General features: G+C 40.4%; 1 protein-coding gene across 1 annotated transcript; it reads right to left on the reverse strand.

Annotated features, from left to right (window-relative positions):
* Positions 1 to 9,733: 9,733 nt before the first annotated feature.
* On the reverse strand, positions 9,734 to 11,417 carry UTP3 (UTP3 small subunit processome component). The gene has a single exon (XM_045789215.2). The coding sequence runs from the start codon at positions 11,217 to 11,219 to the stop codon at positions 9,798 to 9,800; it is 1,422 nt and encodes a 473-aa protein (XP_045645171.1). The 5' UTR covers positions 11,220 to 11,417; the 3' UTR covers positions 9,734 to 9,797.
* Between the last annotated feature and the right edge of the window lie 744 nt (positions 11,418 to 12,161).

Here is a 12,161-nt window from a genome sequence, read left to right on the forward strand (position 1 = left end):
CGCCGGGGTCCGAGCCAGCTGGAGCGACGGCCCCGCCCGACGGCGCGGTCTCCCTACCGGCCGCCTCCACTCGTCGGCTCCTCCCGCCCCGGCCCCCAGCCGGCGGCGCGGCTCCCCTAGGGGGCGGCGTCCTCCTCTTCCCACTTCCCACCTTCCGCTTCCCCCCGCCGGCGTTGACCTCCCTCCCGACCCTAGGGGAGGAGACGGCGCCCGGGCCGCGTCCTTACCCGCCCCCGGCCGGGCCCTCTTAAGCCGTCAGGTGTGCTTGCCCCCCCCAGGGCTTGGAAGGTGGGAGACCTGGCGAGATAGCTAGCGTTTTTCTGTGTTGCCGCCTAACTTCAGCGGTAGCACCGAGGCACAAAGATCTGGGTGGGAGAAGAGGCGACAGCTAATTTTAAAAAGGAACTTCCCTCTCCCGGGGTATTAAACTGTACCATTTTCCTTTCACACACGAGAACTTCAACCATTGATTCACGGTTTTGATTCCCGAGCTTTTTATGTGAGAAACTAAAGGTGGGTGTCTTCCTTCTACCACCTCTTTTGTTCCCTGTCATGTGCGCCGTATAGAAATCTTGGATTTGCTTTGACTTCAACCCCCTGGTTTTTCTGGTGTTCTGGGTGCGCATGAGTGCATTTTAAGCTAAACAGATTAGAATTTCTACGGCAAGCGTCTATTATAGGTCGACAGTTTTCACTTTCATTGTGCTTGCGTCTTGCTAGTAATTGGCCGCTGTTGCTTTATTTTGAATGTTTGAATCAATGATTACTGATCCAGTAATTCCCATAAACGCTGCTTTCTCTAATAAGGACACTTTCCAGTTATTATCATTATTTCTGACGCTGGATTCTGTGAACGTGTCCCCGTATTTCCTAGCAGATTAGCTTTGCGTTCAGTTTGCAAAATGCTGGCATAGAATCCCTGTTGACTTATAATTAAAAATCACTGTTGCGTAACATTTTTGCCTACCTGCTTTTCCCTTTCTCTCGTCTCTCCTTCCGTAGAGGAAGTTATACTTCTCTAGGAAAATAAACCTTTTCATTGTTATTATTCTCTGAAAATCACTCTTGAAATTACAAGGAATGAACATGAAATTCGAATACTATCTTTCACCAAAACTTTTAAACAAAAAGTACTTTTTAAAAATGTTTAGGAGAAGCTAACTTCAAGGAGCCTGACAGTTTCTCAGTAGCTTTTCCGTTTCTGGCATTTCTGGAACCTGTTGATTCCAGCACTGCTGCCTACTTGAGTAAGTTATTTGTCCTCTGAGCCAGGATTCCTCTTTTGTAAAAATTATTATTATAATACTTACTCATAGAGATGTTGTGGGGATTAAATAAGAAATACGGGTGAAGCCTTTAAGACAAGATCTGGCATAGGATAAACTATTATTAGCTATATTTTATCACTGTGGCAAAACATATAACTTACGGTAATAAAAAACTGAGGGGGAAAAACCTTTTTCATCGTTATCTTTAGTATTTGGGGAGATTGTTGGGTCTTTTCATTTCAGTCTTGGTGAGGGTGAGAATCTTGACTGAAAACATGTTTCCCTTTTAGGAAATACAAACTGTAAAATACCTTGAAGAGAAATACTAAGATTCCAGGTGTATTAAATGGTTTTAAGGTCCATCCTTAACTGGATCTTTTACCTTGTTTTTTGCATGCAGAAAATTTTAGGTGTCATTATAGCTCCTTCACAGAGGTGTTTTGCAATGTTTCAGTAAAGAATTTGACAAGAAAACTCCACTGAAGGTAGAAGAAAAGAGCAGAGTTCTCACAAATCACAATCAGCCAAGGAAGTCACGGAATTAAAGTACAAAATGTTATCTAGTCCAAATTGCCAGCTTTCTCCACTCTCGTTAGCCAAGATCCCTATAGGTATTAGAAACGTCAACATGCTGTGGAATCTTGCAGTGTAATTGTTTTTGTGTGTGTGCCTTTCTGCGTTTAAAAGCAGTTATACTTATGTTTTATGCCATTAATTAAGTGGCAGTGTAATGAATATAGAAAACCAGCTGAAATATTAGTTCTTTAAAATTTATAGGTAAGGCTATTTATGAGCCTTTTCTTAAAGGCGGTACTCCAAGTTCCTAGTTGCTTATGCTTTTAGCTTTTGGATCAATAATATGATCACAGCTCTGCATAAGCTTCAGTGCAATAAGGGTTGATTCAACTGCTACACACATTTAAGTAAGCCAAGATTATAAAAACAAGCCTAAACATGTTGCTTCTTGAAAATTCACAGAACATCTTACCATACTGTTTTAAAGTGACAAAATCCAAGCAACTGTAAGAATCAAGCTTTATTAATTTTCTTATGAAATAAGCAAGAGATGCTTTTCAACTTATCTTCATTTTGTTTTTAGTTGTCCATCTTCGGTTTTTTGAGATCCTTTGGTGATCTCAAGAATAGACCCATGACAAAACTTTTTGGAGATCAAGGTCATAGATGTCCTTTTAGCATAAGCCTTTTAGAGCTGTGGTGAGCGAAAAAATACTGCTTGGGAATGGTTGGAATGGTTGTTGGGTTTTTTTTCTTTTTCAGTGTAGTGTATAGGCTTATTATGATTCTAAGATAATGGTTTTCTATGCCCCTGACTGGCTCAGTCCGAAGAGCGGGCAACTCATGATCTCAGGGTCATGAGTTCAAGCCCTATATTGAATGTAGAGATTACTTAAACAAATAAAACTTAAATAAATAAGGGTGCCAGGATCATGACCTGAGCCGAAGGCAGGCACTTAACGACTGAGCCACCCAGGCACCCCTTCAGCAATATATTTAACAGAGGTCAAACAATGGCAGTTTTCTTTGGGTAGAAGAAATATAGATGTACTTTTCCATTTTTCCACTTTCCTGTATTTGCAAATAGTCTATGATGAAGGCATTACCTTTATAATAGAAAATAAAACATGTTGAGGGATGATTTTGATTAGTAGTTTGATAATTATATCTTTTTTATGAAGTTATACTAACAGCAAAGAGTAAAGTGGTGTTCCTTGTGTTTCCTGTGGAGAAGTTGAGTTCGACAGGCTTATGCTAGAGAAGCTTATAATGTTTTTTGTCAGCTTGGAATTTTCATATCTCTGTAGTGTTGCTGAAACTATTTGGTTGTTGGGTTTTCTGACCTTCTGTGACTTTATTCACTGTTTGTTCCACTTCTTATGCATTCATCAAATTCTCTTTTAAATTTCTGTCAAATCTGTTGCTTAATTTGTTTTCTCTGCTTTAATTGAAATCTTTTCTTGCCTGTATTATTGCAAATGACTTCTAGCTGGTTTTTCTGCCTCTATTTTTAATCTATTCCGATTCCATTGCTCTACAGCAGTTAGAATGAGTAATTAACTTATTTCAAGGTTGATCTAATTATGTTGCATAGATTCTTAAAAAACCTTACCTGTCTTCTCCATATCTGGGATACAATCTAACGTCTTTCATGATCTAACCCCTCCCTACCTTTCCAATATTATCTTCCAACCTTGTTTCACCCTTGTTGCCTTTGGATAAACTTTTTTTTTTTTTTATGATTTTGTTTAGTTATTTGAGAGAGAGAGAACACGAGCAGGGGGAGGGGCAGAGGCAGAGGGAAAAGCAGACTTCCCACTGAGCAGGGAGCCCGCAGCAGGGATCCCAGGACCCTGGAATCGTGACCAGAGCCAAAGGCAGACCCTTAACCACTTAATTGACTGAGCCACCCAGGCGTCCCTTGATAAACTTTAAAATGTTTGGCATTTCCCATATTGCCACACTCACTCTTCCTCCAAGTTTCTACTCAAATAGAACTCCTCTGCCTTCCTTATGTAAGAGATACATGCCTCTTTTGAGTTCCCATAGCATCCTAACTAAGCAGTTAATCGCTCCATCTGCAACATGTCTATCTCTTTCACCAGTGTGTCTACTCCCAAAGTTGACATCTTTGAGTTTCTGCTTTTTACAATACACAACAGATTTACTCCTCTAGTAGTTCTCAGAAATCCTTTTCCTCTTTCTAAAATCTATCAAAAATCTGTGCCATTGGGACCCTGAATAAAGGTGATTGAGAAAAGTTGGACTGAGGTGAAGTTTAAGGAATAAACTTATTTATTTGGCCTTAATTTCCCTTTATGTGTAGGTTTGAATGTGGTGTAAATTAGAAATGTAAGTTCAGTTGACCCTTGACAATATGGGTTTGAACTGCGCGGGTACTCTTCTATGTGGATTTTTTCCAATAAATACAGTCCAGCTTGGTAAATGTGTTTTCCATATGATTTTCTTAATAACATTTTTTCTCTAGCTTACTTTATTGTAAGAATACAGTATATAATGCATATAACATAAAAATACGTGTTAATTTGTTTATATTATCAGTAAAGCCTCTGGTCAAGAGTAGGCTATTAAGTTTTTGGGGAGTCAAAAATGATACGGGATTTTCACCTGCGGGGGGGGGGTATTGGCGTCCTTAATCCCCATATTGTTCAAGTGTCAACTGTATGTCTAAAAGAGCTCATTTAATAAGTATAAAAGAATTATGAGTGCTAATAAAGTTCTGTTTAGTCATCTTATTTTGGATAATCCCCTCTCTCACCCATCGTAAGATGATCTTCTAGTATATGTATTAGGATAGGCCATATAAAGCAATGCTTAAGGGTAAATAAAAGGAACAGTCCTCTAGTGTAAAGTTTCCTGGGGCCCAAGGACTCCTGGCGTCAGAGTCCAGAAACTCACTCGTGGTATGTAAAATGTGATTAAGCCTAGGTTACTGTTCTGGGGGGAAGGTTCATTGCTTTCAACAGATTCTCATGGGATTACCTTTGAGGTTTTGTAGTCCCATGTTAATACCACATCATATTTCATTCTTGTAATTAATTTCATTCATGTCTCTGTTATTGGCTAAGAGAAACCTAAAGCCAGTGTGCCCAGGGCAGTGTTTCCCAAAGTGTATTCTATAGATTATCTGGATCAGCATCATCTGAGGTACCTGTTAAAAATACAGGTCCCTGAATTAACACCAGGCCAGCTAAATCTGAATCTGGGATGGTAGGGCACAGAAATCTGCTTTTTAAATTTACCACCTCATCCTTAGGCACTCTGGTTTGTAAAGCACTATAAGAGAACCAAGGAGAAATTTAACTCTTGCAAGTAGAGTTATTTTTTTTAAATGGATTAATAGTAAAAAAATAAAAAAATTAATATTAACTAACACTAAGCACTTACCTGCCGGGTGCTGTTCTAAATGGATATTATATGGTTTAACTATTTAAATGGCTATAACATCATACATTATTCAATGTGAGGAAGTTGGGACACAGATTAGGTAGGTCAAAGACACACTGTAAGTGGTGACACTGGATTTAAACTGGCTCTAGAGGTCAAACACTTAATTGCTGCCCTATATTTTTCTCATAAGGCAGACCATTTTATTCATTTCCTCCGGGTTTTTTTTTTTTTGTTATTGTTGTTTTGTTTATAGTTTTAAAAATGTGGATTCTTAATATTTACTATCATTTAAAGCTTCACTTTGAAGCAAATGTAAAATCATTTTTTCTTCTTCAAAAATGTATTGCTGAAGGAATCCAGAAAACATCTGGAATGCGTAGCTGAAGTAACTACATTAAATTGAAAATTTGATACTGAGAAAATATACTTCAAGCAAAATTTAAAACATACATGTTAACATTTGTTGATTTGGGTGGTGTTAAATTTATTATCCCGTTTCTGTGTTTAAATGTTTAATGGCATAATGCAAATGTGTTAAAAAGAGTCACTATCTAAAAGAATTTTTAAACTCTGATTTATTACCTGAAGTAAGATTTAGTTTGAATGATTTGGAACTCTAGTTGAATCCTACATGATTTTTTTGGGATCATTTAATATTCGGACAGTGTTACATGTTCTTCATTGTGATCTGAGATGTAAATTATACTGACCTTCACTTTTCTGGAATTATTTTGGTAATGTTAACTTATATTACTGTAACATATTAACTTAAAATTCTTTTACTTCAGACAAGCAAGGAATAAGCAATTCTAGCATTCTTCAGAGATTTAATTTCTTTTGTGTCGGATATGTGAATAGAATTATTCAAGTTATCTAAGCTATTTTTAAGACCACAAAAAGTAATTTCCCAGGTGCCAAAAGCTTTGACCATTAAGGTAGTTTTAGAGCTCGGATAAGCAAATAAATTTATTTCTACACACACACACACAAAGGGATACATTAATTTATTTAATTCCTTCATAAGAATATAGGTAAGAAACTGTGGCTTAGAGAACCTGACTACTCAAAGCTAGTCAGCCGGCTAGTGGTAGAGTAAATCACTGGATCACTAATTTGGTATTTTCCTGTACTTTAATTTTTAATATTTTTATTTTCAATAGTTACCCATAGCTTAACATGCTGACATAAAACTAACAGGTTGTTGATTTGTATTGATGCTGGAAACCAGTAATCTATTTTATTGTAACTGTTAACCCATGACACTCCCGAGTTCACAAAGTGAGTCACTACGGTAAGCGATCCCATTGAGTAATTATTCCCATGTTAGGATGGTACCCAGCACCTATCAGTGCCCTTTAAATGTTAAGTATATAGAAAATTTGGAGGATGTAACTATCATATCCACCAGTTTCTTTGTTACTTCATTAACTATCAATTCACATCAAGCAAGGCCAATTTTTACATTTGTAATTAGGATAGCACCATCTATATCCTAGCTATTCCAGAATGAATTTATGTTTACAATGTGTTGTAAGGTCTCTGGAGGAATATTTGGTATATTTGGAGGACTATTTAACAGGCATAATTTTTTCCACTTTCCTAAACGGAAGGCTCTTCCTTTAAAACATTTTTCCCTCACCATGACTTTATACATCTGGCAGGGATTTGACATAGAACATCAAATATTTTTAACCTGTAACTTCATTTCCTTGCTTTTTGTCTTGTGCCAGGTTTTCTGTATTCCTTCCTGTGCTCACCCAATGCTCCCCTCTCCTTTCAAACTTAGGATATTGATTTCTCAATCATTTTTACATATGACTACACTTTATTCTCTATGTTCCTATATTAGCTACAATTTTGGGGCACCTGTGTGCTGAGATGCATTATCACAACCCTGTAGTAAGAGCCAACACTTACTAGGTGATTACTGTGTAATAGGTATTGTTCTAAGCGCTTTGCTTTATTAATTTAATATTAATCCTCGTAAAAACTCTATGAAGCAGGTACTGCTAGTAATACTCCCAGTTTAGATGAAAAAAGTAAGGAACAGTCAGATGTACCCAAAGTCATAGACTAAGGGATGGAAATGGGTTACAAACCTGGGTAGTCTAGTCTGCCCTCAAATTGGGAAAACTGTTTTACACCTGTTCCCTTTACACTACTACTACACTCACCATACTTCTAATACCAGATGTGAGCACCCCCCACCCCAAAGCAATTCTGTGACACCTGTTGGGTATTACACAATTTAACTCAATTCTGATATCCTCTATCTGGATAGTTCAGGTTGTTACCTGTGCTTCTGACCCCGTTACCTCCTCACAACCCCCTCCCTGGGTCCAATTAATTTGCTAGAGTGACTCACAGAACTCATGCAAACACTTACTTAACGTTTATCACCTTATTAAAGGATATGAGTATACAGATGAACAGTCAGATGAAGAGATGCATAGGGTGAGGTGTGGGAGGGTGCCAAGCACAGAGGGTACTGTCCCCATGGAGTTGGAATGCATCACCCTGTCAGTGTGGATGCAATCACTAATCTGGAAGATCCCTGCACCTCATACTATTGGGATTTTATGAAGGCTTTCTCACATAAGTGTAATCAATCATTAATTCCATTTCCAGCCTCTCTCCCCTCTGTTGAATGGGGGGTGGGGCTGAAAATTTGAAGCTTTTAATTATGGCTTGATCTTTCTGGGGACTAGCCCCCATCCCAGAGCAAAGCAGGAGCCCACCCACAGTCACCTCATTAGAAAAAAAAAATGTTCCTAGTGCTCTAATCACTTAGGAATTAACGAGGGTTTAGGAGTTCTGTGCCAAGAATTGGGAGCAGAGCCAAAGCACATATTTCCTATTATCTCAGAGCTCTTAACCATTGTTACATCACTTCTCCAAGGCAGGTATAGTTGTACCATACAGAAGAAAACAATGAGTTGGAAACCAAGTAATTAACTCAAAAGCACCCTAGGAAGTTAACTGCCAAACCTGTACTTTTCCTACCGTATCAGAAAAGGGAAGCCAGAAAGGCTGGATTAAATCCTGACTCTGCTACTTAATAGCTACATGACCCTGAAAGTTATTTTTGTGTCAGTTTCCTCATCTTTAAAATATGGCTAATAGGGGGCGCCTGAGTGGCTCAGTCGTTACGTGTCTGCCTTCGGCTCAGGGCGTGATCCTGGAGTTCTGGGATTGAGCCCCACATAGGGCTCTTCCGCTGGGAGCCTGCTTCTTCCTCTCCCACTCCCCCTGCTTGTGTTCCCTCTCTTGCTGGCTGTCTCTGTCAAATAAATAAATAAAATCTTAAAGAAAAAATATGGCTAATAGAATTTACTGCACCAAAGTTGTGAGGAGTAAAGATGTTAAGTATACATAAAGTGCTTACAAAAGAACCTTAGCACTTACTATTACTTTTATTTCCAACCTACCTCTTTATCAGAAAACAAAAGATAAAATAATTTGACATGTGTGCTGAGGAAAAAGCTTTAAGCCAGAGATCAAGATATGGCTCAAATCAAGCTGGTGTAGGTCCAAATCCCAAGCCTGTGTCCTTTATAAAGTTAACGACCTGGAATTTAAGCATCCTCATAAGAGATACACAGAGAACAGTACCACACCTCACAAAGTTATTATAAAGATTAAATGAGGTGATGCACAACTGGTACAAGGCAATTGTTTAATAAATATTAACCACTGATCGTCTCTGTATATCTAGCAGCTGGAGATATTTAATGAACAATAGCTAATGAACAGTGACATAGTACAACACCTTTTGTGCTTTCCTTCAGAAGTCTGGTCATTTTCTTCCCTGGCATCATCCCAAATATTTTCAAGTTCACCATCTAAGCATCTCTCTCCTACTTTAAAGACCAGAATAACTAAAGAAACATGTAACTTTTTTTTACCACTTGAACTTGTCACTTACCTCGTAGTCATCCTACCAAATTTTCAGCAAATGGAGTGTACAAACAGCAACTGCTGCAGGTCACCAGTACAGTACTAAAAATGGAATTTTTACCTTACTTACCACATTAAGAACTATTAGAAAATGTTCACAATTAATGTAATTAAGGCATATCTTTTTCTACTTTTAACCAAAATTCCTCTTCATTCCTAACCTTTTACCACACCATGTACTAAATCTTTAAGTTGACATTAAACCAATTAATTACAAGTATCCTGCTCAAGAATAACACTTAGGTAAATGAAAATAATGTCAGAACTATTTTATAGGCCATCTTACAAATAAAATTATTCCAAAGGTGCTCTCTTCACAAGAAAAATTATAAAACCGTTCTAAGTTTGAGAGTTGCTCCACAACCAGCTGTGAAACTTTCCTAGGCTACTACCTGACAGAACATTGGAGAACTTTTTTCAACACCATCTCTTTTACCAAGCACTTTTGCATTGCTCCCAAAATTCCTAGTATGACCTTAATATAAAGAACAACAACAACAAAACTGAGCAATAACCCAAATTTCCCTGTTGACAAGAATTTTTAAAATTTAAGGTCAGGTATTATATATCAATACAATCACTTCAAGAGTTAAAAATAAAAATTTATTGATCTAATATTATTGCCAAAAAAGCTAAGTGAAAACTTTATTTAAGCTTAATGCTCTTTTTAACTCCTGCACGAATGCCAGAGAGTTCACCAGTGTAACGTTGCTCTTCTCTACGAACCTCACGAACTTGGCCTCTTCTGCGAATTTTGGCTCTTCTGAACTTCTCCCGGTGTTTCACTCTAGGATTGCGATCAATCTTCTTTCTTCTAGGTGTAAGTCCTCTATTTTTAGCAATCTGGTAGGTAATGGCTCTCTTTGCATTTTGATCTTCAAGAGCCTGTTCTTCAATACTATTTTCTTCTTTCTTTCTTTTCAACTTTTGCTTGTCTTCTATCTCTTTATAGTATTTCAGTGCAGCTTCTTCATCAAGATCAGAATCATCAGAAATACCTGTAACAGCAGAGGCAGCAGCAGCAGTCTCTGAAACAGATTTTGGCTTGGCCTTGGTGGATTTCACTTTTGAATTCAGTTCTTTCTTTCCAGCATCATCTTTAAGTGTGAGTAGATGACGAATTTCACAAGACAGCTTCTGATCTACAACTGACAGCTTGTTGATCAAATTTCGGTAGGTAACAAGCCTTTCTATGACAGGATGTCCATGTGCAGGGGCTCTCCTGGCTTTCAGGATCAAATAAAAGCTGATATTGGAGCAGTAGTTCAGATAGAGGTTGTACTTGGTTCTCAGGTATTGGCTTCCTTTTCCGGGTGGAATGATCCCTTGCTCCACCAACTGTAGCAATGGCTCCAGCTCATCCTTCACCTCTGTCAGCTTAACTTTCAGGTCTTCTATCAGTTCCAAGAGTTCTGGTGATTCTTTCCGCAGCATCTTCAGCTTCTCTTTCACTGAAACTTTCGCCAGATCCTTCACGACCCGGGTCTCAGCTTCATCTACTTGAGGTACTGGTTTTGCAAAGGCCTCTACCCAGGTCACCCCAAAATCATCCTCTTCCAGGGCTTGGGCGAGGCGTCGCTGAATTAGCTGCGCTTCCTCTTCCTCCTCCCTTTCCTCCTCCTCTACTTCTTGTTGACTTTGCCGGCTTCGGGACTTGGAACCGTAGTCTGTGTCATAGTAAAGTTTTTTCCTCTGACCCCACGACAAACTGGGATCCACAGATACCTCGGCCTCACTCTGCACAGAGCTCCCACCATCATCATCGTCATCCTCCGCACTCTCTCCATCTTTATCGTCCTCATCAGCAATATCTAGGGCTAGAACCTCTTCCTCCTCATCGCCATCCTCCTCCTCGTCCTCACTCTCCACCTCGCTCCAGCCTTTAGCCAAGGCAGCACGGGATCGGGCCTCATGGAAATCATCTACCTTATCTTGGTAGTAGCTGGAGTCCCCCGGCGAGGGTGGCAATTCTAAGTCGTCTTCATTTTCGTGCTCTGGGCCGGGACCTGCCTTGGCTCGCACAGCTGCCCACTTGGCCGCTCCGCGCCGCCGGGATCTCCCCACCATAACTCACGGTCTCAAGTTCTACACCGATGTCAGGCTTTCGGCCACCTCCGACCACTGCGAACCAGCCACGCGGTCCAGCAACACGCGTCTTTAAACAGCCACGCGCTCTCCTCCCAGGAAAGCTTGCAGGCGAATTGTTCCGCCGCAGGAGTTTCCACCTCCTTCCGGCCCCCAGAATCCTCTCCGTGTGGCGTGTGAACCAGGACTTCCGCTCCGTCCCGTAGGCTTTGTCACGTTAAGAGCACCTCCCTCTTCGCTTTTGCCCTTTAACGCGAATCGATTCCGGTGAATTAAAATCCTTCCGTGTAGGAACACTAGATATAGGAAGTTCCGTTCCGTAGAGCCCTTTGAGACCTCTGTTCTCTCGCGAGTCTGGGCGTGGCTGGGACACTTAATCGTGAGGGAATCGCGAGGCGAGGTCGCCGGGGCCGGTAGAGGGGGCTGTATCTCTACGCCCAGGAACGGCACGAGGGCTACCCAGTGAGCTGTACCGGGCGTTTCCGACCGGGAGCCAAGTGTAGGTCTATAGGAACTCTCTAGTTACTGCAGTTGTTATATATCTTCTCTTCCCATCTGTCTGGAAGTTAAACGGGTTTTCTGTCCGCAGCGTCCAAATACTGCATTTCTGTGCACCATAACGTGAGGCCCGCAAGGCGGTCGCTGGTATCGAGAATTCTGGCCGGTCCTCGGGGCGGCTGTTAACCCATCTCCAGCTCTGTGCCCCCAGGGCTCGGTGACTCTGCGGTGGTTTGTGACCCTGAGGGGACCCCCGAGGGGTGTCGGTGTGCAAGCAGAGCCCGGCTCCAGGAGTTGACTCTTCCAGGAGCTCAAGTTGGCTGCAAAAGGCACCGCGACTTTTTAGTGGACAGTTCAATCTTCAAGATGTTTGGACATGACACTCTCACGGGAGGACCCCCCCTCTTTAAAATTAATTATTCAACA

Source organism: Ursus americanus, chromosome 8 (assembly GCF_024610735.1).
Source record: "Ursus americanus isolate L20-20 chromosome 8, mUrsAme1.1.p, whole genome shotgun sequence".
In the NCBI taxonomy this organism is placed as follows: Eukaryota; Metazoa; Chordata; class Mammalia; order Carnivora; family Ursidae; genus Ursus; species Ursus americanus.

What these genes read in the sequence shown, in the direction of transcription:
- UTP3 (XM_045789215.2), bottom strand. Translation starts at nt 11,219, where the DNA reads ATGGTGGGGAGATCCCGGCGGCGCGGAGCGGCCAAGTGGGCAGCTGTG.